General features: G+C 35.7%; 1 protein-coding gene across 1 annotated transcript; it reads right to left on the bottom strand.

The window, feature by feature from the left end:
• Positions 1 to 20: 20 nt before the first annotated feature.
• kif5c (kinesin family member 5C) lies at positions 21 to 26,659 on the bottom strand. The gene is made up of 26 exons (XM_048194080.1): positions 25,887 to 26,659; positions 19,007 to 19,094; positions 18,831 to 18,904; positions 18,258 to 18,362; positions 17,492 to 17,540; positions 17,318 to 17,373; positions 17,135 to 17,222; positions 16,870 to 16,994; positions 16,419 to 16,523; positions 16,088 to 16,236; positions 15,827 to 15,975; positions 12,965 to 13,131; positions 12,803 to 12,871; positions 11,463 to 11,669; positions 11,220 to 11,363; positions 10,468 to 10,656; positions 10,107 to 10,224; positions 9,892 to 9,968; positions 7,846 to 7,955; positions 7,042 to 7,143; positions 4,573 to 4,633; positions 4,361 to 4,432; positions 3,348 to 3,452; positions 3,032 to 3,248; positions 2,638 to 2,810; positions 21 to 2,076 (listed from the first exon to the last, which is right to left on the bottom strand). Exons 1-25 carry the CDS (start codon positions 26,010 to 26,012, stop codon positions 2,650 to 2,652), a joined length of 2,913 nt encoding a protein of 970 aa, XP_048050037.1. The 5' UTR covers positions 26,013 to 26,659; the 3' UTR covers positions 21 to 2,076; positions 2,638 to 2,649.
• Between the last annotated feature and the right edge of the window lie 240 nt (positions 26,660 to 26,899).

Here is a 26,899-nt window from a genome sequence, read left to right as displayed (position 1 = left end):
AAGACAAACCTGATAAAAGATACATTTAGTAAACTTTTATTTATTCCACACCAATATCTGATAAATAAGTGTCACACTCTGTAGCTGAAACCCTGTTATCCATAACACGTGTGCTTGCGTGAACAAACATTAGCAACCATTTCATATCCATGTTGTGGCACTTCCTTCTCCTACAAAGCAACTGAAGTTCATTCCATGTTCTGTGATCTCATTTTCAGATGCTCCAGACACTGCTGAGGTAAAGTTCATAGCACATTTCAGAAACTTTTGAAACACTTGTGAACAAGAACCTGAAGACAAACACATTTTTAAGAGGTCTCTGTGTGCAGTACAGTAACTCACCACCATAGAGCTACATGGAAAAACAGTCCAAGGACATACAAAAACACTACACCTTGTTAAGTTACAGGCTTTGTGTACTTTACATTAGAAGATCTTCTAAACAGGAAAAACTACTTATTTCAGTGATGAACAAAAGTTCGTTTGCCAGAGGAGATCCTCAAATGGAACCAAAGATGAATTTCTGTGATTGTATGTTTTTCTTTGTCAGTTCACAACATCCCACAAGAACACTTTTCATGGAGTTGGTCAGTCTTTACAGATTTTGTTTTCATCATATTAACATTTTCATGTACTGATGTAGTAACAAGTGATAAGAAACAAAGCTGAGCACATAGACTCAAAAGCTTACCAGAGACAATTAACACCAGACAGTTAATAGGCAACATTTTTTATATTAGCAAAGGATTGTAAATAGCTATGGCATGATAGCATGGTTTACCTGTTGAAACAATATTTGTGTTTCTTCAAAAAGTCTCTCTCTCATTCTTTTAAAAAAAATCCTTCATCTTTCATATTTTAATGACATCAAGAATAATAAATAATGATACAATTATATAAAATTTTTAATTAAATGAGCACATAAATAGCAAATAAACAATCAGCTGTAAAATCTCTCCACATTTGCTTTCTTAAACGTATCTGATCTATTCATTTGTGAAGCTCTAATGTCTGCCTTTGGCTTTCTTTAAATGATTGCATTTCATGCCCTTTAAAACAGGTTAGTTTAAGTAACAAGAATAAATGACAAAGAAATCTTCAAATGATTCCAGGTTTTTACCACTAATGTGGTATTACTACTGATGTTTTACAGTTGTTGTTTGCTCCAGAGCACCTATAAATTACAGTAAAGAATATTTTCAAAGCACCGATATCTGTATAAAAACATGTACACAGGATGACCTGGTTCTAATGTGAGGAACTTAAAATAATCTAAAAAGACAAGATGCAAGTAAAATAAACTCAATTCCAATACTTAACAATGAATACAAAAATAAATTAATATAAAAATTAACATCCAGTAATATCAGTTATTATAAATCTTGACAAATTATGCTTGAAGCAATGTGTGTGTTCCTAAACTACATTCCAGTCATGTCACTGCATGTTCTCAATAGCCATTAAGTCTGAAAGAATTAGTGCCAATTAAAAGAACCACAGAAAGGCTCCGTTACTCCTGAGGTTGTAAAAACTTCCAATTCTGATTTTTGTGACAACTTTTCATCTTTCAAAGCTTCCTACTTTGGAAACTAACCTGGCATATGTGATGAAAGACGAGCTTAATTACTGTAATCAGAATATAATTCCAACACTGAAGACTTTCGAATACAAAGCAAATAGGGGCAGAAAATAGCCAAAGAGAGGAAGAAGAAGAGAGAAAAAGTCGCAATGAAATAGCTCTTCTATCTGTTCAAAAGACAATATCCTTTAGTCTTAGTGTGTGGGTCTGGGTTTGTTTATTCATTGATGAGTCCACAGGTCTCACATCTCCATTCAGGGCTGATGAAGAAACGGAGGGAAGAAGGGAGTTAACTTAAACAGGATGAATGCATGGAGGAGGTCATGGTAAGGACAGGAAGTAAACTTGAAAAGTCTTCGTAAAAGATGACAGTAGCTCTTTCTTTCCCCTTCAGCTAATGGAAAACACTGCATTGGAAAAAGACGTCTTCTTGTTGCCACACATAGCTGGAATGGAAAGATGTGCTGACAGGTATCGAACTTGTCATTTTCTCTCCCCTGTTGGAAGTGTAAAAAGTTAGACACACCATGTTGCAAGGAATCCTGTCAGGAAAAAAATATTAGTAAACATTTCAGCACCCTAAACATTATATTGCCAACATTCTTGCCACCCAAAACACGAAGAAAGTTCATGACTAGGTAAACAAAAGTGACCCACCCTGAAATAGATCCATAAACTCTGACAACATTTCAATGAATGCCAGATGGCACAAGACACCGTTCACTGACTTTCCCAAGCATTCGGGCACAGATCTTTTGTATCTATTATAACCATGCCGCTCCATCTTTGTCAAACAATTGGCACAGTAACTAATGTAACACCGCAACTTTCCAACTAGTCACTTGCACTTTCTCAAATGCATCACATGCTGCTGAAACCTAATCAGCACTGACCCATTAATTTCGACATTAAGCCAAACAGAATCACAACAGCTTGTTCCAAAGTCAAATTAAGAAGAAAAAACATGCATGTTCTGATGGAACATGACTCCATAACTTTAAGCAATACATATTGTTGAAGCAGGAAAAGCAACAAAAGGCTGTTTAAAACAAACTTACGTGGTATGTTTTTCACTTGTTCCTGTGATGGTACTGCTGCTGCTGCTGCTGCTGTTGGTGGTGCTGCGGTTGGTGCTGGTGGTGTCGTCGTGGGCTTGGGACACCCCCTCTGACACCGTGGCCCGGTGAGGCAGAAGCCACTGGGTGATGATGTCCAGCACGAATAGGCTTAGCTACAAGAAACAGCGTGGTTCAAAATGAGATGTATTTAAAATACTTTTAACTTACAGAGAGAATCTAAAGTAAATTAGTATGCAATATGGGAGACATATGCAGCAATGCATGAGAGTATTTGGTCATCAGGTAACAGGAGACAATGTGGTACTATTGAGTATGTGGCGCCCTCTACTGGATAGAATGCAACATTGAAAACTGAAGTAGAAGCAGCTCTGACCGATCTGTGCAATGTGGTTCCTCCTGGCCTGATTCTTGGCTTGGATGACCTCCTTGATGCGGTCCACCTCCTGCTGGTACTTCTTACGGTCTCTCATGGCACTTTCTTTGGCCTCTCTCAGAGCAGACTCCAGGATCTTCACACGCTCAGCAGTTGCACGCAGGCGCTTCTCCAGTTTGGGCAGCTCACATCTTAAGTCTGCATTATCACGTACCAGCTACAGATTTATACAGAAATTGCAGAAAATAGACAACTATAGTCAGAATTACTTTATTATATTATATTATATTATATTATATTATATTATTGCAAAAACCTGCTTGTGGACTTTAGTGAGCTGTTCCAGGTTGTTCTCCAGGAAAATTATTTTCTGTTTTTGTGCCAGACTTCCCCCAGATTCATCAGTGTCCAACTCCATACTCTACAAAACAGAAATGTATTTGCACCACAGGTGAATACAAATGTTAACCAATACTGATATCACCATACTTTATTTAAATTAAGAAAATGTATTGTTTTGTATTGCAATTTTTCTGAAAGGTTATGTTTAAATATGCAAATAATACATTCTCAAATTAAATTTGCACTAATTTGCATACATTTTCAGAACAGAAATCTGAACATTGGACAAAGCCAAGCACAGTTTAGAATTCTTGGTTTATTTTGTTCACATATTAGAGCTAAAAGTTATTACAGAGGGGATTTTGGATATCTCTTTTTTTATTACTCCATAAATCAAAAAAATACTGTCATCATTTTGTCAATGTATTGTCAAAAACAACAGATTTTCATCATGTTTTAAGAATTAAATGTACAAATCAGGCAAATGATATATGAACAAACCCCTTTGCAAAAGCCTTTTGACTCTAGATAGGAATAAAAGTGGAAAGTTTGGTGTAACTGAAAGGAGATTTCTGGCTCAGTGCATGAGAAAAAGCCTTTAAAGATATGTATTGTAATTGAAATCTACAGATGCTACTAATCTCTAGATATAGATACTTGATCTATAGTTAATATGTAAAAAAAAAAAAAAAAAAAAAAAAAAACCTCAAATGTGTATTTTGGATATTTCTATCCACAAGTCTGAAAGAACACATGTTTTGGAAGCAAAATAGCCCAAAATGTCAAAATTGGCCAGTGCATAAAAAAAAACCCCCCAACAACAACAACAACAACGATTGCCTTAATGTCTTTCCTTAATATTGTCTAGTTTTGTATCATTAAAAACAGTAGTTGGCAGCTGTTGTTCAGAGAATACTAGATCACAAAGTCAAGATGAAAAAAGTAAACTCATAAATGAAGGGAACATTATTTGTTTTGGATACTCACTCGCCCAATGCGACTATTGATGTCCTGGATGAACAGCTTACGCAGGTTTTGGAGAGTCTGGAGCTCTTTGGCCTTGTGGAAGAGAGAACAGCATGAACAGTGATCTAAAAAAACTACTATGTATAAAAACAACAGCTATACATATTCAAGGTGAACTACTCAGAGAGAGACTCAAAGACAAACTCAGGGAATGCTGGGAATTGAAATCTTACCACAGTCTCTTCCAGACCTTTGAGATCTTCTTTGGCTTGCTCCCTCTTTTCATTCAGCAAACTAATTAAAACAAAATTGATAACAAATTTGACCAAAATGTATCTTTACTAAATAGCACAGAGCTACAAATGCCTGACAAACATATTTTTTTTTACAGTATTTGTCATTTTAGCCGCTCAAGTTAAAGTAAGCTATTTCTGAGAAACGCTGTTGAATGTGGATCAGATCGAGCAGCACAACACACTTGTAGCCAATCAGCAGTAGGGGACGTATACACTCATGATGGGGGAGGAGAGAGAGTGAGCAAGAGGGAGATTTGAAGAAAGACTGTTGAAAGAGAGATTGATGTGATGCATTACAAAAGAGAAAAGGTCAGAGGAAAATTACTGAAAAAAGTGTATCAGGAAAAAGCTTGAGGACCGTGTTAATAGAATAGAAAAGCTTTCCAGTGCTGGAGAGACCTAAAAATGGACACAGAGATTGCGTTTTTTTTCCCTCCTAACTAACTGTTGTTGTAATGTTAGCTATAACAACAGGACATTTTTGAGTATAATTTTTTTTGTCTGGAATGTGTGTGCTTCTGGCAACTAACAACCAACTCTTGCTTGTATATATTCTTTTAGGGGTGACCCTAAATAGTCGACAATTCAATGCTTCGATAGGAGGAGCCTGATTCGGCTACCAATCTCACAGTCAAATCTTTGCAGAGGTGTTATGAGACTATATATGGGGGTGTTCAATATCTGATTTTACATAGACCTACCGTGGGTTTTCTCCCAATAAGTTAATATACAGCCTATTATGATAATGCTGTAAATAAAAATGTGAAAAGAATAAATATTTTTAATGTGCATGAATAAATCCAACCACCTCTGTGCCAGAATTAAGTTTCACTTTCCATGATCCGTGACCGACAGAGGAGCATCTTGGCGGCAGGGATTAAATCTTTAACAATGTCTGGGATAAGAAAATCTAAAGTTTAGAATTGGATGCACAAGATCCAATAAAAGTAAGATGCAAGTTGTGCCAACAGCTCATGTCCTACCACTCAACAACGACAAACACTTCTGCCGGCCAGCGTTAACGAAGTTGACTAGCGCACTATTTGAACAGACTCAAACGGACACAGGATGATTTTCCGATCAGGTAGGCAACAAGTAATTTCAAAACATTTCTAATTTGATTTTTGGATGCTGTGAATGTTTAGCTAAAAAGACTGCCACTCCAGTTTAGTGTTTATTGTCTCTGCAGTTAAAAAGACAAAGTTGACAATTCTGGCTATACTTTCATTATTTTAATAATTGCTTTAATTTTAATTTATTTATTGATCACTCTGGGTTATCTAATTTAACTATTTATGGCTTATGTTTTGAATATATGTTCCCCTGCACTTTAGGCATTTTGCGCATGTGACTTGATTATGACTATTTCATTTTTTTTATTATGATTATTTTTATTTATTAGAATGGTATATTCTGTTCTAATTCAATTCTGTAAATTAATTTTTGGTTGATTTTCGGTGCATCGATGTTGCGCTATAGAGTTAAAGCTTGCTGGCACAGGCTATTTAGCCGATTTAATTTGATTTGCCGACATGTGAAATGCAAACCTATCTGCAGTGTGGCCTTTCTGCAGTTATTTATATATATATATATATATATATATATATATATATATATATATATATATATATATATATATATATATAGGTTTATTAATCCAAAATGTTTTCATTAATCTGTTTTCTTATTTATTTAAAGTTTTTATATCTTTGTGTGGTGTTCTGTACATTGTGGCTGTGAATGTTTATCCACATTGCCTTTCATTTCAGTTTAACAAAGATAAAAAGTCATTGTGAGTTTCATCTATCACTTGACAGGCAGTTTGTCACTTTATTAGAAAGTTGTTTCTCTGTGCTGTATGTGAAAGAAAATTAAAGTTGTCTTAAGCAGCGGGTATAGGCCTTACATAATTTTCCGCGTCCCGCTCCATCTCGTGCAAAGTTGAGCGCGTGAGCCTTTCAAAGTAGCCTATACTCCTTTGGCCTTGAGCGTGGAAAGTGTTTGTGCGCACTATCTAGTGGATAGTGGACCCCCCTCACACAAATATGATTGATTCGACTATAGGCAATTTGATTTGAATCTGATTCGACTATGTAAATCCGTAGTCGGGGACACCCCTATACTCCATGTTAATTTTTTGTTCTTCTTGTTCTTTTTGTTCTTCCTTCCTTGTTCGTTATATTCGCTTTATTTTTATTCATTTTTTTTGCGAAGCATTTATTTTGCTTCACTTCAGCTATGATAAAGACACATCCACTCTTGTATTGTGTATTTGTGAATTTTGGGGGCGGAGCAATGAAGGGAGGAGAGTGTTTGTTTGAGTTGATTTCAAATATCAACAGTGTTCCTCAGAAATCGCTTACTGCACCTTTAATCTCCCCTAAACAATATGAGCAGTTGACTCACACAAGCTTCTGCAGTCTTTCGTCCTTCTTCTGATCCTCCTGTTTGAGCTTTTCATAGCCAGACAGGAGCTGCTTCTTTTCAAGCTGAAGAGCCTGGTTCACACTGACATCAGATAACAGGATATTATTGAATAAATTGATGAGTAATGATTTTTACTAATGCTAGTCACAATCAGATGAATTGGAAAAAAAAGCTTTTCACAAAAAAATCCAAATTAATACCATAATATTAAGTGCTAAAGAGGATCTTTTCGTTGACTGAGAAACCAAAGACTGTTAGTGAGTTTTTGAAATGAGCGCATGCATAAGAACAACCCCCCCTCCTTCACAGCTCATTTCGAGGGAACGCCTCCTAAAACTTGTGCACGAGTATTGGAACACGAGTGTTTACCACCGGCATTCGCTGTGTCGTGTTAGTGGATTAATTATGTTGGACTCACCGCAGGTAACTCATAATCTGCAGTTGTTACTCCTGTCTCCTGACAAAAACATTGCATGCGGCGCCTGTAGAGTGTGGAAAGTTACCGGAGCGCGCAGCCGCGCACGTCTCGCACGTCTCTCACAAGGAACGTAATGGCAGTGATTGATAAGCCAGAGGGCTGATGTTTTTAAGGCCCTACCTCGTGCACAGATGATGTATATTACTATTATTCCTTTCAGTGCACCTAATAAATAGTCTTTTATCAGTTAGTAAAGACAGTTTCAAGTAATATTGCAAAAATGTATAAAATAAAACATCCTCTTTAGCACCTTTAATAATATTTAACTATTTAAGTGACGATGATTAGTGAAATTAAGCTCTTACTCCTTAAGCTCATCCAAGATCCTCTGTTTCTCTTCAATCTCATCTCGCAGACGCGAGAGCTGTTTCTGATGAGCCTCTCTGTGGCTTTCCATCTGCTGTTCCAGGGCTTTCTACATGCAGATAAACAGAGAATATACATATTTCAGCTCATATGAATATAAATGGCACTTATATGGCAGTGTCTATGTGAATCTTCTAGGGTAATTTTGTGTAGAGTGTTATACAGGTGCTTGTCATATAATTAGAATATCATCAAAAAGTTGATTTATTTCACTAATTCCATTCAAAAAAGTGAAACTTGTATATTATATTCATTCATTACACACAGACTGATATATTTCAAATGTTTATTTCTTTTAATTTTGATGATTATAACTGACAACTAAGGAAAATCCCAAATTCAGTATCTCAGAAAATTAGAATATTACTTAAGACCAATACAAAGAAAGGATTTTTAGAAATCTTGGCCAACTGAAAAGTATGAACATGAAAAGTATGAGCATGTACAGCACTCAATACTTAGTTGGGGCTCCTGAATTACTGAAGAAATGTGGCGTGGCATGGAATTGATCAATCTGTGGCACTGCTCAGGTGTTATGAGAGCCCAGGTTGCTTTGATAGTGGCCTTCAGCTCTTCTGCATTGTTGGGTCTGGCATATCGCATCTTCCTCTTCACAATACCCCATAGATTTTCTATGGGGTTAAGGTCAGGTGAGTTTGCTTTCCAATTAAGAACAGGGATACCATGGTCCTTAAACCAGGTACTGGTAGCTTTGGCACTGTGTGCAGGTGCCAAGTCCTGTTGGAAAATGAAATCTGCATCTCCATAAAGTTGGTCAGCAGCAGGAAGCATGAAGTGCTCTAAAACTTCCTGGTATACGGCTACGTTGACCTTGGACCTCAGAAAACCCAGTGGACCAACACCAGCAGATGACATGGCACCCCAAACCATCACTGACTGTGAAAACTTTACACTGGACCTCAAGCAACGTGGATTGTGTGCCTCTTTTCTCTTCCTCCAGACTCTGGGACCCTGATTTCCAAAGGAAATGCTAAATTTACTTTCATCAGAGAACATAACTTTGGACCACTCAGCAGCAGTCCAGTCCTTTTTGTCTTTAGACGCTTCTGACACTGTCTGTTGTTCAAGAGTAGCTTGACACAAGGAATACGACAGCTGAAACCCATGTCTTGTATACGTCTGTGCGTAGTGGTTCTTGAAGCACTGACTCCAGCTGCAGTCCACTCTTTGTGAATCTCCCCCACATTTTTGAATGGGTTTTGTTTCACAATCCTCTCCAGGTTGCGGTTATCCCTATTGCTTGTACACTCTTTTCTACCACATCTTTTCCTTCCCTTCGCCTCTCTATTAATGTGCTTGGACACAAAGCTCTGTGAACAGCCAGCCTCTTTTGCAATGACCTTTTGTGTCTTGCCCTCCTTGTGCAAGGTGTCAATGGTCGTCTTTTGGACAACTGTCAAGTCAGCAGTCTTCCCCATGATGGTGTAGCCTACAGAACTTGACTGAGAGACCATTTAAAGGCCTTTGCAGGTGTTTTGAGTTAATTAGCTGATTAGAGTGTGGCACCAGGTGTATTTTCTGAGATACTGAATTTGGGATTTTCCTTAGTTGTCAGTTATAATCATCAAAATTAAAAGAAATAAACATTTTAAATATATCAGTCTCTGTGTAATGAATGAATATAATATACAAGTTTCACTTTTTGAATGGAATTAGTGAAATAAATCAACTTTTTGATGATATTCTAATTATATGACCAGCACCAGTACATTTAACAACAGATTTTAATAATAGAAAAATGTCTTATTTATGCAGCAAAATAGGCCTTTTAGAGTATCTATATTGCTTAAAATATCCTTAAATACTTTCTTCTATCCTAGTTTAATATCCAGATAGAACTGTAAGTAAGCCATTCATTAGTTGGTTCCTCAATGTCATTGCTCTGCTTGTTTGCACCCGACAACTTTAAGTCAACCTATGGCATGAATTTAAGTCTATCTGACAAATGTATTTGTGTTCATCACCTTCATTTCCTCAGCGTCCTGCATCCTGCTCATGTGTTCCTTTTCCTTATCCATGACTGACACCTCATGCATCTTTTCTGTATGAAATCAAAACAAATCAAAACAATTAGACTCTTTTAATACAGTGAAATCACTGTCAAAGGAACATGTTGTGCTTGTTCTAGATCGAAATCAAACATTATTTTGTAAAACAATGCATCGTAGATCGTGTACACCTTGTGCGTGGAGTTTAGCGAGCTCCTCCATTAGTGAGTCGTGACTTTCCTCCAGCTGTCTCTTCTTCTGTTCCATGTTCTGCATGTAGTCTGTGAGGGATTTGATCTTTGCCTGATGCTAGGTGCATTAAAAGCAAGCACACACTCAGAAATGACATACATACCAACGTCTGGTCTTCCTGATAAACCATAAAGACTCCTGACGGTTACATTTGTTTTCAGAATAAATGTTTAAAGCAATAATAAGGCATCCTTTAAAGCCATCCAAATGGACATTATGAAAGATAAAAAAAAATCCAAGGGAAGAATCACTCATACAGGGTTCTGATCTATAATCACCACTAGAGGGAGCCATGTGTACCTGAGAGATCAGGAGCTGGCAGGAAGCGAGCTCCTTCTCGTTGGCCTGCATTTTGCGCACTGTGTCTGTCTGTGTGCTCTCAAGCTGTTTACTGCGGTTGACCAGAGACTTCACTTCTGACTTCATCTTACTGATGAAGAGCCGTGCCATGGTGAATTCCTCCTCCATTCCTCCGTTCATCTCTGCCATCTGAATAAAGAGAGAGAAACCAAACAAACAGCGTAGATCTCAGTCTGTTTCCATTCATTTATTAAATGAATTAGCTTTGTCATGAAAAGAGACATTAAGACTTTTACATTGTTACAAAAAAATATCAATTTCAAATCAATGCTGTTCTTTTGAACTTTCTATGCATCAAATAATCCTAAAAAATATCGTGGTGTTTAATAAATTAATTTAATTAAATATTGTTCAAATAAATGCAGCCTTGGTGCAGCCTTGGTGAGCATAAGAGGCTTCTTTCAAAAACACACCAAACTTTTGAATAATAGTGTATATATATATACATTTTAAATGCTTTATGTAAATATCCACATATTCACATGTGTTTGTTGTATTAGTATGTGTTTGTGAGGTGTGTATTCTTGATAATGTTGAAAATTGAGGAGCAATTTACAACAAAAATATATAAAAAAGGAAGTATAATGCACTCAATACTAAAAATACATATATTTTGTAAGTAAATAAGTCTATTATTCTTGGGCTTTTGTGTTGTGCAGTTAGACTTTCTTTATGAAGGTGTGAATTCTTACCTTGTGGTCATTCAAGGCAATAACACTGCCAATCTCATTGAGGTCCCGGAGCAATAGACCGAGGATCTCTGCTGATCTCTTTTTGTGATGTCCACTGAGTTCCTGCAGGGCAGACAGATCCCTCTCCACACCAGCCAGAGTGGCCTAGAGGACAATAACAGGACAAAATCAATGCATTCTTTAGTCACATGAGCTTTTCCTGATATTTATTTTCTCTCTTTTCATTCTCTTCATTGTACTTACACTCTTTTGCACAAGCTCCTCTGAGAGCTGTTGGTTTGTCTTGCCTCTCTCCTCCACCTCATGGCTTTTCTGGTCGTAGTTCACCGCTAGCTCCTCTAAGGCCTGGAGCACCTCTTTCACCTCCTCTTTTGCTGCCTCGTTCTCATGCTGCAAACGGCTCAGATCGTCCTGGATCTTCTCATAGTCACGCCGTGTGGATGCCAGTAACTGTGTGGATGCAGAATGGGGAAGTCACACACTTATGTTAGTCGGAGGACTGTTTCTTTGTGGATGTCATTAGTATATACTTCCATTAAAATGTTAACAATGTCTTTAGTACCTTTATGGACCTTGGAAGTGGTGATTATATTGCGGTCTATGGACGAGTCATATACCTCTCGGATTTCATCAAAAATATCTTAATTTGTGTTCCGAAGATGAACGAAGGTCTTACGGGTTTGGAACGACATGAGGGTGAGTAATTATTTACAGAAATTTCATTTTTGGGTGAACTAACCCTTTAATACTTTTTTTCAGCAAGGACACATTAAACTGATCAAAAGTGACAGTAATGATTTTACATTGTTACAAATGTTTCTATTTTTAATAAATGCTGTTCTTTTGAATTTTCTATTCATCATAGAATCCTGAAAAAATGTGTCATGGTTTCCACAAAAATATTAAGCAGCACAACTGTTTTGAACATTTAGAATAATAAGAAATGTTTCTTCAGAAACATCACAAATCAGCATATTAGAATGATTTCTGAAGGATCATGTGACACTGAAGACTGGAGTAATGATGCTGAAAATACAGCTCTGCATTATTTCCTCACATGGAAGTAAAAGATATCAGTTAGCAGATCATAAGAAGAATGGTCACTGTAATGTTGATCAGTAAGATTTCATTCAAATAAACAGCAAAACTGATACAGATGCAGAAATATGGTAATACAAAGGTATGTCCAAGTGTTTCAAAAGAGAAGAAAAGAGATACTGCAGAACTGTTTCCATGGGAACATTTATATTTAAATGTCTTTCATTTCTACCTGTATAATTAGGAGCAATTTTGCTTTGCTGCCACATGTCAGATACTCTTTGTACCAGATGGGAATTTTTATAAGTATATGCAGTGAGCTCAACAAGACACATATATTATTTTAAACTAATAATTACCTCAAGCACTTGTTTGGATAAACATATTCCATTGCCTATGCATGTTTAATAAGGTAAAGCTGTTCCATGGCTCTTTCTAGTTTCAATTTCAGATCCATTTTAGGCAAAGCATCATGGGAAGACATGTGTGACATCATAAATTGTCGAGTGTTCAGCTCTATATTGCCACTATTGAGCTGAGCTCACCTCATCCTGATCCACCATCTGCTGCTTCAGGTTCTCTGCCAGCTGACTGTGCTGGTTGATCTCATCATCCTGTGGTGAAAGAGGGAAAAAGAGAGGAAGTGAATTGTGAGGCTTGCACTTCCCGATGCACATTTTTAACAGCGTGTGAGAGGTATTTATCACCTTGTCGTCTAGCTGCTGATATAGGTCATTGATCAGCTCCTCATACTGGGTTTTCTCTGAATCAGAAAGAGGCTCAGGGGGAGGAGCCGAAGTGTCAATTATGGGAGCGGCTTCTGAATTCTTTGATTCTTTACTGCTGTGCTGCTCATCAACAGGTACAGTCTCACCTGAAGATAAAGAAGTGAAAGATGTCAGTCCAACACAACTGCAGCAGTAAAAAAGTACCCCTTTATTCATTTTAACAAGGCTTTGGATAAAAAAAAAAAAAGCCCTGGTTTCTTAACTAATAAAAAAAACAAGGCATTCAGGAAACAGTCCTGGAAACCTCATGATAAGAAACATTGATTTGACATAAACACTGACTGGACATTAAAATAAAATAAAATAAAATAAAATAAAATAAAATAAAATAAAATAAAATAAAATAAAATAAAATAAAATAAAATAAAATAAAATAAAATAAAATAAAATAAAATAAAATAAAATAAAATAAAATAAAGCACTGGTTTCTTAACTAATAAAAAGAACAAGGCATTCAGGAAACAGTCCTGGAAACCTGATGATAAGAAACATTGTCTTGACATAAACACTGACTGGACGTAAAATAAAATAAAATAAAATAAAATAATAAAATAAAATAAAATAAAATAAAATAAAATAAAATAAAATAAAATAAAATAAAATAAAATAAAATAAAATAAAATAAAATAAAATAAAATAAAATAAAATAAAATAAAATAAAATAAAATAAAATAAAATAGCACTGGTTCCTTAACTAATAAAAAGAACACGACATTCAGGAAACAGTCCTGGAAACATGATGATAAGAAACACTGACTTGACATAAACACTGACTGGACGTAAAATAAAATAAAATAAAATAAAATAAAATAAAATAAAATAAAATAAAATAAAATAAAATAAAATAAAATAAAATAAAATAAAATAAAATAAAATAAAATAAAATAAATAAAATAAAATAAAGCACTGGTTTCTTAAAGGTGCCCTAGAATCAAAAATTTAATTTACCTTGGCATAGTTGAATAACAAGAGTTCAGTACATGGAAAAGACATACATTGAGTTTCAAACACCATTGTTTCCTCCTTCTTATGTAAATCTCATTTGTTTAAAATACCTCCGAAAAACAGGCGAATCTCAACATAACACCGACTGTTATGTAACAGTCGGGATCATTAATATGTATGACCCCAATATTTGCATATGCCAGCCCATGTTCAAGGCATTAGACAAGCCAGTATTAACGTCTGGATCTGTGCACAGCTGAATCATCAGACTAGGTAAGCAAGCAAGAACAATAGCGAAAAATGGCAGATGGAGCGATAATAACTGACATGATCCATGATATCATGATATTTTTAATGATATTTGTGAATTGTTTTTCTAAATGTTTCGTTAGCATGTTGCTAATGTACTGTTAAATGTGGTTAAAGTTACCATCGTTTCTTACTGTATTCAACAGTGTGTAATGTTAGCTTTAGCCACAAAGCACTATCAAACTCATTCAGAATCAAATGTAAACATCCAAATAAATACTATACTCACATGATCCGACGCATACATGCAGTATGCATGATGAACATCTTGTAAAGATCCATTTGAGGGTTATATTAGCTGTGTGAACTTTGTAAATACACTGTATTATAGTCGAGAGCTCGGGGGGGCAGGGAGCGTGCGATTTAAAGGGGCCGCAGCCTGAATCGGTGCATAGTTAATGATGCCCCAAAATAGGCAGTTAAAAAAATTAATTAAAAATTATTTTGAGCTTAAACTTCACAGACACATTCAGGGGACACCTTAGACTTATATTACATCTTGTAAAAACTGGTTCTAGGGCACCTTTAACTAATAAAAAGAACAAGGCATTCAGGAACCTGATGATAAGAAACACTGACTGGATGTAAATGAAAGAACAGCTGCTCAAAGAGTCAGAGAGCGACAGTTATTCTCTAGGCTTTATAAATCTGAGATGGGGGAGAAATCTTCAAATCAGCATCTGTGTGTTTTATTGTGCTGTAGAGGTGGAGGGAGCTGATAACACTGACAAAGAAATAAAAACCTATTCATGAGGATGCATGAGAGAGAAAGTGATACTTAGAGAATGATAAAAACATCTCAGTATTCACAGAAGGAGAAATAAAAGTAAAGACTGAGGTCTGAGGCTGAATAGATAACTGAAAATGAATATATTCAGCCATATACATTAGTGCTTTGTAGCAAACATGCATTCACTTAATGACAGGCCTTCTGTTTAGAATCATTATGTGTTTTTCCCTCCACAGTCTGAATAACTAGTGCTAATTGGTATTTATCATGGCCAATTATTGTGGATTCTTGTCATCAGTACACACATGGTTTACATGAAGGCCAATCTGTGTCAAGTTTCCATCAATATAACAATATATTTACATATACTATTGAATAACTTAATTTCCTCTTTGGAAACATCATTATTCTACTCAAAAACAAAAACTGTCTATGGCCTTAATAAGTCTTAAACAAACAGAGGAGAAAGAAATAACTGGCTCCTCTCATTGTAGGGGTCAATTTCAGAACTCAAATCAGGAAAACAAAGCTTTTGTTAGGACAATTACATCAAAAATAGACTGGCCTCTGCAGAAAACCAAATGATACGCATCTTCTCAACCGTTACAGTATTTTCAAAGCAACCACTTCAAATGTCAAGCATCATTCCAGTGAAATGTTTCTCAGCATCCTAATAAACAACAATATATAATAATAAAACTATTAAACATTGAATTCAATAAAAATCGCTTTCTAATCAGTTACATATTTTTCAGTCTGTAACAGCAAAGTGTGTGTTCTCTGTCTTCTCTCTTTACCTTTTCGCCATCTTTTGAGCTCATTTTCTAGCCGCTGGATGATGATTTTCAGACCTCTGGTCTTCTCTTTCTCTTTCTCATATTTCTTCTTCCATTCCTCAGCTGTGAGCTCCATGTTTACAGAAACTGTGTTTTTGATTGTTTTGGCCCTGTGTGAAAGAGAGTACGGTGGAAATTATTTGCATATGCACATATTTGTTGCAAATATGCAGCAGCACTGAATTTCAGACTTTCTTAATTTTAGGAGAAATATGGCTTCACCTCTGACCAAACATGAGAGTGGATTTGGTCTCAGCCTCATTAAATACAGAGGGAGAGCAGCAGATGACGATGGTGGTTCTGCAGTTCCCACCCAAAGAGTCCTGTAGGATCCTGGTCATTTTACTATCTCTGTAGGGCACATGGGTTTTCTGTAATGAGAAAGATAGGACAAGACAATAAATAATTTATAAAGCAAACTTATTGCTTTGTACTGTGTGAGGTGTACACATGGCCTAGATTATGTACGGAAGATGATTAGCATTTCAGAGAAAAGAGAGAAAGAGGAAGAAAAAAAAAACATCTGGGTAGATGAGACCGGCTGAGCACTTACGGTTCCTTCAGCCAGGGCTGAGATGACGTTCCCCAGAGCAGAGAGAGACTTATTGATATTTTTAGCCTCGTCCAACACAGATCCTTCTGCTCCAGTTTTACTGACCTGTGAGAGACAGAGAGAGACACAGAGAGGTGAAGAGAGAGAGTGGAGATATTATATCATTCTCAAATCTATTTTGTAGATTTTATTATGACTCTGTCAGGGATTCTGAACAATAATTCCACAAACCATAATTACTGATAATATATAGTGGAATACCAAAGACAGGATTTAAAAAAAACAACAACACAAAAACATACAATAATATATATATATATATATATATATATATATATATAGAGAGAGAGAGAGAGAGAGAGAGAGAGAGAGATAGAGAGAGAGAGAGAGATTTTGCCAAACAAAAAGAAAGGAAAAAATCAGAAGAACAAATAAATCAATAAAAACATGCCTTTTCACTTCCTGCAAGATCCACCAGATACAGTTTTCCACTCAATTTCTTCTCTGTCTCCACATTCTCCTGCTTAATATTAATGAGGAAAATGCTGTGACTGCGGGAGCTGTGCTCATTCATGTCTGTAACACAATGTAACATCAGAGGACCGTGTGTTAGGGTAAAAACAGTGTAACACAAGATAACAGCACTGTATATTAGTTATGTTTGATTCAGAATGTGATGTATTATATCAGGGAAATGAGGTTAAATAGTCACTCACTTGTGACAGCCACATGACGATTGGATTTACCCTCGTCGATCACATCCATGACATCCTCTGGACTGGACACAAACCGCTCTGTGCAACCCTGGCAATGGAACAGCATCAAAAGACTCAACACATCAAGGAAGTGCTTGCTTCATATCTGGGTCTGAAAAACACTATAATGTGCATCTGTCCTACCTTGACAAAGGGCACCCGGTTCTTATCCTCATGTACAGCCAGGTTGGTTTTGGAAACTTTAGGATTAGACAGCACAAATTTAATTTACACCATAAAATAAAAGATAGCATTAATATTATTTTTTAAAAGAATCTTAATACTATGAAGAAGAGTGTGATTGTTTTTTTATCTCACCATCAAGCAAGTCTCTGATTTTGTCCAGGTAGATTTCAAAATAAGAGACCTGTGATAAAGGGGTAGCCGTTAATTTAAAAAAAAAAAAAAAAAAAAAAAAAAAATTATGCAACAAAATATTAATACATTTAAAAAGTGACTTTGTACTTTGAAACTAATTGATTTAGTTCTATATTAATGGTCATGATATCAAAACAGTCCAATACTTTATTAACATACCCTGTAACTGAATCTACTGTATATCAGAGATACATTCTAATATATCATTTTTCTAGACATTTAAGCTTAATATATTTTTTTCTATTTATTAATATGTGCATATTATTAAAAACAATATAATAGTTGATGGTTTCACATGCAGATTTAATTTCCGCTCCTAATGGACCTTTTACACATTTACGGGGGTTTAAGAAGTGAAAGTTGTCATAGTTGGGTAAACTATAATGGTGAACGAAAATTACAACAAATATAATTTATGCATTACCTTTTGATCTAATAGAAAATGATAAAATACATGATAGCACTTCTATGACTTTTTAAAAGAGGAAAAAAATGTAGAGACCGTCACTCATTTGCCATCACTCTCTCAGCCGTTGTGTTAGAAACGCTCACACATCAGCGTTAACTACTTTCTGAAATGTAATGCCAAAATAATATAACAAAGTATAGTCTTATAACTGTACATTACGTTTTTTACAAGAGAAAATATAATAAAAAATGTTAACCGTGGAAATGTGTCATCCCAGTGTGTGAAAAGGGTCCATACCTTGATATGGAACTCCAGGTTCTCATCCATAGAGTAGATGTGGTCAAAGATGTCCTGGGCGATGCGAGGGATGATGCCCATCAGCTGGGGGTTATGGAGCTGGCCCTGTGCGCATGTTATAGAGGACAATTAAAATTAAAAATCTACTGTGCTATATGTGTGTAATGTGATTTTTAAATAAGGATGTCAGTATTCTCTCTGAGGGATGTATGAGGACATCCTGTTTGGCATGCTAATTTGCACCTTTCAGTGGTTACAAAGTGATTCATTTTCAGAAACATTTTTCAAATAACTGAATTTATTGACTTTATATTCAAAACGCTTGCTGAAAGCGCAGGCTGTTTCCAGGCAACGCCTGCAGTCAAGTGGCATTTTTCAGCTGTTGCAGCAGTTTGGCATTTCAGTCGTTTCATAAAAGATGCTGAGAGATATTCATCTAGAGCATTTTGTGACTGAGCACTGTGACTTTCTCACCGTACATGTGCTGAAAGGTTATTTAATTATTATATAACTATAAGAAATTTGTGAACTTGATACCTATCGTTATATGATATAATAGTTTTTCTGCCTTACCTCCATTGTGTGAGTCTTTCCAGATGAGGTTTGGCCATAAGCAAAGATGGTCCCATTATAGCCACCCAGTACATCTGAAATACAAGATTCATGTTTCAACTTTCAAACATTTTCATTTCTTTCCAGGTTTGTATAATTTAACCTTTACTTGTTCATGCAACTATACATTATACAACCTTTAACAATCTGTTTGGCACAGGCATCATATACTTGTTCTTGTGTCGTGTTTGGAGGAAGGACTCGGTCAAAGATATAAGGCTTGCCCTAAAAAGACAAACAGATTAGACTCAAGATACAAGTAACGAACAGGTCTTAATAAGTACAATAGTTCAAAAGATGATTCATATCTCTGTATCTATGTCTATAAAAATGGTTCTTATCTCTGATAGAAAATATCATTAAAGGTGCCATAGAACGTCTTTTTAAAAGATGTAATATAAGTCTAAGGTGTCCCTTGAATGTTTCTGTGAAGTTTCAGCTCAAAATACCCCATAGATTTTTTTTAATTCATTTTTTTAACTGCCTTAATGCGCCGATTCAGCGCGCGGCCCCTTTAAATTCTCGTGCTCCCCGCCCCCCGAGCTCGCACTTGCCTTAAACAGCATAAACAAAGTTCACACAGCTAATATAACTCTCAAAATGGATCTTTACAAAGTGTTTGTCATGCAGCATGTCTAATCGCGTAAGTACAGTGTTTATTTGGATGTTTACATTTGATTCTGAATGAGTTTGATGGTGCTCCATGGCTAAAGCTAACATTACACACTGTTGGATAGATTTATAAAGAATGAAGTTGTGTTTGTGCATTATACAGACTGCAAGTGTTTAAAAAATGAAAATAACGACAGTCTTGTCTCCGTGAATACAGTAAGAAACGATGGTAACTTTAACCACATTTAACAGTACATTAGCAACATGCTAACGAAACATTTAGAAAGACAATTTACAAATATCACTAAAAATATCATGATATCATGGATCATGGATAAATTCAATTTTTAATTCTAGGGCACCTTTAAAATTTAGTTTCAAGCTTTAAAACGCAATAATGAAAGATACAGAGCTTGTAAATGAAATGTACTATATGTGAATGTGGAGTAAATCAGACCCCCCTTTTATTTTGCTGAAACTGACAATTGCTCCAAGTGTTTCATAACAACACACACAGTATAGAGGAACGACGTATTGAATAGATTCACATACAGTGTTTACGAATAATTAGACATCTAATTAAAAAAGCTGGATGTTTATCAGTGAGTTTTTCTCTTAAGTTTTGATTATTTTAAGTTTTTATATATTTTATATATCATATTCATTTGTGAATTATTTTATTATTGCTACAAGAGGTCAGTCTCATAAATGGACCAAGTGCCTCTTTCTTTTGCTGACGCTGCACCAATTCTACTAACAGCTATTTATGAAGTTCCCCAGAGGATTTCAGCGGTATACATTGTTAAAGAGAAAATAAGAGGGACCTTGTGATGAATACAGCCCATCCCCCAACAGCCAGTCAATCTTATTGAGCCCCAACAAATCCCTCTCTTTTGTTTTGATTCTCTGAGCTGAAGCCTGAACCTGCTGCTAAGATCTGGAGACTTTGAAACTGCTGTGCAATGAGAAATAATAACTATGTGCAGTGAAATTTTTTTAACAATTATGTAAACTATTGCCCGGTTTCACAGACAAGGCTTTAGCCAAGTCCTAGACTAAAATGCATGTCTGAGTTGTCTTAACTGAAAGCAACTTGCACTGACATATCTTTAAATATGTCAGTGCCATTGTTTTGTCTCAAGATGCACACCAGTAATGTTTTTTTTCTCTCTCCAAGACATGTTTATAAAAGCTACTTAAATGTCCTAGTTGGACTAAGGCCTAATCCTGGCTTAATCTAAGCCTTGTCTGTGAAACTGGGCCTATAAATTACTAATGCTAAGATAGGAAAAGTGTTGGAAATTTGTTTGCAAACAGCCATTACTACAAAAGCTTTTGCAATTCTGTTCGAATTGTAGCACAGAAATACTTTCTCCTCTACTGTTTTTAATTGTTACTCAGCCATTCTTTTTTTTTCAAACATATTTTTGTGTATTTATATGTATCGTATCTTTAATTTATCTCTAAAAATGTTACAATTTTGTATTACATTTCTGCTTTTTAGTTTTTAAAGATAATCTATCATTTACATTTAACCACTATGCTTGAACTTTTGTTTAGACAAAAACATTTAAATAAGTAATAGTAAGCTGGATAGTTATTTTAGGATTTTTCTGTCTTTTACTGTACATATAGTACAAAATCACCTAACCAAGATATGATATTTAGCATTAGCCAGCATTAGCATTATTTAGCATTAGCATTCTTTTTATATTAAAGGGATAGTTTACCCAAAAATGAAAATTTGATGTTTATCTGCTTACCCCCAAGCACATCCAAGATGTAGGTGACTTGGTTTCTTCAGTAGAACACAAATGATGATTTTTAACTCCAACTGTCGCCGTCTGTCAGTCAAATAATGGGAGTGAATGGGAACTTGGACCAATAAGAGTCGAAAAACCTTGCATAGACAAATACAAATTAAACCCTGCGGCTCGTGACGACACATTGATGTCCTAAGACATGAAACGATCGGTTTGTGCGAGAAACAGTATTTATATCATTTTTTACCTCTAAAACACCACTATGACCAACTGCGTTCTGCACTCATTTAGTGAGGTCTAATCGCGCTCTGACAACGGCAGTGATGTCTCGCGCATATACTTCAATGAGTGCTAGACATCACTTCCATTGTCAGAGCGCGATCAGACCTCACTAAGCGAGTGCTGTCACGAGCCGCGGGTTTAATTTGGATTTGTCTATGCAAGGTTTTTCGACTCTTATTGATCCAAGTTCCCATTCACTCCCATTATTTGACTGACAGACGGCAGTGGTTGGAGTTAAAAATCATCATTTGTGTTCTACTGAAGAATAAAAGTCACCTACATCTTGGATGCACTGGGGATAAGCAGATAAACATCAAATTTTCATTTTTGGGTGAACTATCCCTTTAAGTGTCTTTAACTAACATTTAAATTAATCATTTGATACAATGCATTCATTGTGTATATACAAATTACATTATAACATACCTGCATGTAATTACAGCTGTAATTAACTTCTGTAATTACATCTAAAATTAACTGTTGACTCTTCCTTACACCTTAACCCACCCTTACCCTACCACCAAACCAGTCCTAACCGTACCCGTATCCCACCTTAATAGCAATAAAACATAATCGCAAAAAATACATTGCACCTAACTTTTTTTTTTGTAAGTCACCTAATATAAAGTATGACCGTGTTATGTTTATATGTGCACAGATATCATGGGGAGCTCATGTACTGAGTGCTGACAGCAGTTTTTTCACATCCTCCTTTGCCCATATGCACACAGATACACTCTCCATATGGGAAGAGATATAGAGAAAGAGGGATGGAGGGAGAGAGAGAGAGAGAGAGAGACCTACACAGTTCAAGATCTATTCTATGCCTTACTTTTACATCAATAAGTCTAACATACAAACCAGGTGACCTAAAACAGACTAAATAAAATATCCGAAATAGCCATGCATTTGCCCTGTTGATTATCTGTGTAAGGCATGCAGACAACAGTACTGCAGCGTTCACACAGACACATGATTTCTCTGTCTGTCTGTTTGATTAAGCAGGTAGGGGTCAAGCAACCCCACTGAGACACAAATGAGAGCTGTTGCTCAAACTCAGACCGTCACCACGGAAACTACATCTCACCCGGAAAGAAATGCACTGATTGGCTAACAGTCAGCACCTGTCTCCTGGCCAATAGTGGAGGAGAATAACATGATTGCAAGGAAGGAATGATGACAATAATATCTTCCTTCCATCTCTCTCCTTTCTTTTAGGCAATCTTTTCTGTGACAAATATTCTTATGCAATTCATTTCTGTAATACAGAATAATTCTAATAAAAAAAATTATTACCAGAAAACTGTGGTCAAAATGCAGATATATTTTTAAAATGATCATACATTTAGCAAATATCTCAGATGAAACTTTGTAAAAGTAGACAATGACATGTACACTAAATCTTGCATATGACGATCACCCATGTGCCGCAGTCTGAACAATATCCTTTATAAACACAAACACAAGCTGTATATAAAAGCATGTGTTTGTTTAGGACAACGCGTTCTTTAAGTCAATAATTTATGCACTATCTAGGGACCATCAAGGCTTTTCCAAGAGTGCTTAGTATTTTACCAGCTTCAATCAAAAACCTATATTGTCTACTTCCTGAAGAAATGCTTGAAAGGATAATGCATCTTTTCCTGTCCATTTCAGATGGGTTCGTAGAATAGAAATAGCAGACTGCATGCAGTATTCAAATAAACTATGTGCATCACAAATACATCTAATAATGCAGTAATTATGTTTCCAGGTGGTGCATAAGGTGATGTCAATAAGAAATACAGTCAACTAAAAGGGTTTCTACCAGCAACATGAATGTGACTATGCGCGTGTCAAACAAGATTGCCCCAATCCTCTGTGGACTTGCTTAAATATTCCACTAAATCAGCCTAACCGTTCCCTGCCAGCCCTGGCCCCTCAAATGGCACCTCTGTCACTACGGCAACGTAAATTAGTTCCAGGAGCCCTGGGCCTCTTTGTGGCCTTGCACATATAATAAGACGTTTCCACCCATATTAAACACTGCTGACCAGACAAACCACATAAAGCAAAAAACATCAAATACTGACATGCTGCAAATGATTAGTGATTTCTCACTGTCACAAACTGTCCTATAAATCTCCCTGCAGTCATTTAAGGAGTTTATACACAAACCATGTAATCTCTTTACTTATTTTTAAATAACATATAAATATTTAAAGAAATAATTATATTGTAAGATAAATTATTTTCTTAATTTTTTTAAGTTGCTGAATTTTTTGATGAATTAGTGAGTAAAAGAATATATATATATATTAATAACAAATAATATTATTATGCCACTGATTATAAAACTATAATACTTTTACTAATAATTATAAATACTCAATTTTTTTAATCACATTTTAAGTCCATATTATATGAATACATTTTAATCAATAATTCAGAGGCTGATTTAAAATTAAATTTCAAGGTGCAGAAGTTGATATTTAAGATTCTTAAATGACCAAATATTCTTTTGCATAATATAAAGTTATTTTGCAGAATAAGTTTCATAAATTAAATACAGACAGGTAGACAATAAAGACAGATAGATAGATAGATAGATAGATAGATAGATAGATAGATATTTCATTTTTATTTCTAGCTCATCAGAGATGTTGGGGGAGGAGGTGTGAAATTCACCCTTCCCCCACAAATGAATTTGATTTTATTGACCGTTTCCAATCTGTTGCGTTAAAGCTAAGATTAGTCTTTCTGTGACACCACACAAAAAGATTCACTACTAAACAACAGACACTAATGAGATGCAGGTAGTTTAACGTTGACAGTAATAAATGTACATATATTAACCAGATCGCCATTCAAAATCACACTTGTATCCTAAAGCTAAATGTCTGGCATTAGGACCATCCGGCTGCGCAGAGCCTGCAGGGCACCATTAAAGAGAATTTACATTAGAAGCAGAAGTCTAATACCTGCTACGCTCGATTTTGTGGGCAGATTAGGCATGGTAATGCTGATTAACATTTCAATGGGTCAGATAATATGGGCTATTGTGTTTGCACAAGGGATTTCTGGAGGTTTACTGTAAAACATAAAAACCATCAGTATCTTACTGTGTTGACACTCCAGCTTATTTATAGCATGTCACACACCCACACAAACACAGTCCTTCAGACTCGGCATTCCAGGTATCAAATGCTCTTTAATTTAATTGTGTTATTAAAAGATAAATGAAGAGTCTGACCCATAATAAGCATGTATCTTCCAAAGTAACCACAAACATTTCCAACCCTAAAAGTAAAAGACTTGCACATGGCCGACAAGCACTCTACATCTGCATTCATAAATTCATTCAGCAAGAATTTTTTCAAGTGTGAAATTGAATTAGACAAAAGAAATTACATCAAATGTGAGAGATGACTTGCCATTCTAAATTATTATGACAAAAACCTGACACAACTGGTGGCCATTAAGAAAATTATGATATTATAGGCTAAACAAAGTTATTGTGGTGAGACATGAAAACAATGAGTAGGAGAATATTTTTGTGAATTATGTCCTCCGAACTAAAATTTCAATATTACTGTTATATATGTTGAGTGAACACAAAGTACATTCAGACAAGAGTCATCTATATAATGAAGATAAACTGAAATTGAAAAGTTTAATTGTGATTTCTGGGCAATGTTTATTTTATCATTAATACCAGGTTCTTGGCAAATTGCCACATGCATTTTAGACAATGTGCAATTTATTAAATATAATATTTGTTAATAATGTTTGACATGTTTGTACCTTTAAAATGGTTTGTTTTGTGTTTCATACAGTAACTATTTTAAATTTAGCTGAAAAGCATCTAAAAGGTTATGTAATATCCAGTTCTGTTGTGACAACATACCCCATACTGTCCTGTATATTTTTAGGCAATTAAATGAATGTTCAATAGTTCTATGTAGCCAATCCTATATGATTAAAACTACAAAATTAAAACAAATTCGCAAAAGAAAGCATGTTCGATGGTATAATGCTTACTGCAATATAAATAACTCAAAGCGCAGCAATTATTCAAATGAAAATAGTTTGCTTTGCAAATGATATTTTTGACTGTCTAAAGAAGAAAAAAAAACGTTGTACGAGCAAGTCCTGACTTAGTGAATTCAGAAGAAAATGAAAGAGCCATCGGAGTATGATTCACCCAGACAGATATGAAATGATCACATTAATGAGTCACAATAGAGTGATAGGCTATATTTATCTAAAGTTACATCATATATATCATCTTCTGCACAGATAAAGAAAATTAGATCGTGAGAAAAAAGATTTAAGGACTTTCTGTCCGTCTTAACATCTGTAGACTCTAAAGCCATCTTACCGCTATCACCACGGTGTCTTCTCCTTTGAATTTCGGTATGTATTTGTCACCTCTGGTGATTTCCGATTCGTTAAGTGGCCTGAATCGGCACATCACCTTCACACAACATTCAGCTGCATCCACCATCGTGTATGATACCGATTTTATCAAACGAAACTTTCTCTCCGGTCAGCAGATCTGGTCGTCCACCCAGCAGTCTGCAGAGGAATGCATCAATCAAACAATCAAAATGTCTCGATGCTTGCCAGCCGTTCAGCCCGTACGGTCCATTCCCATTGGCTGGGCGAAAGAAGCTTTGAAACTGAAAACAGTCTCAGATAAAATATACAACTCCTGGACACAGTTTTAAATATGTTACGTGATATCATATAATCACTTAACGACAATGTTATTGTCGTTGGCGGTGGCTGATAGGAGCTAAAGCCGAGAGCACCTTGAGCATCAGCACTGGACAGTTCCACCTTCTGCGGCTCCACGCGCTCTGACTGACGGCGGACCGTGTGACGGGCCGCTCCTTCCACACGCGCTTCGATCTGCTGTCCAACAGCGCCTCTCAGCAGAGCTGCCCATGACTGCAACGGGGACTGGAAGAATTCATTAAAGGTGCCCCGGTACTTACAAAGTCCCAAAAATGGAAGAAGAAGAAGAAGAAGAAGAAGAAAAATCAATAGCAGGGCTAAGTTACTCTTGGGAAATATATAAATGATGTCACGCATACGCGCTATAGACTAATCCTGACACCACAAGGTGCTTACGTAACATTACATGTAAACAAAACAAGCCAAACAATGAAACAGTATACATCGACCAATCCAAATAATACTGGAGTGATAAAACAAACCCTTTTTTTTTGCATTCAATAATAGTGTGTGATACTGAGAAATCAACTCGAAATTGAGAAATCATCATGTCTAAACGTTTATGAATGGATAGAAACACCACCAGTTTAGTAATTAAACATTGAGTTAGATTTTGGTTGATTGATTTTTTTTTTTTTTTTTTTTTTTTTAATA

This window comes from Megalobrama amblycephala, linkage group LG6 (assembly GCF_018812025.1).
Source record: "Megalobrama amblycephala isolate DHTTF-2021 linkage group LG6, ASM1881202v1, whole genome shotgun sequence".
Taxonomy (NCBI): domain Eukaryota; kingdom Metazoa; phylum Chordata; class Actinopteri; order Cypriniformes; family Xenocyprididae; genus Megalobrama; species Megalobrama amblycephala.
This window is presented reverse-complemented; position numbering and strand designations above follow the sequence as displayed.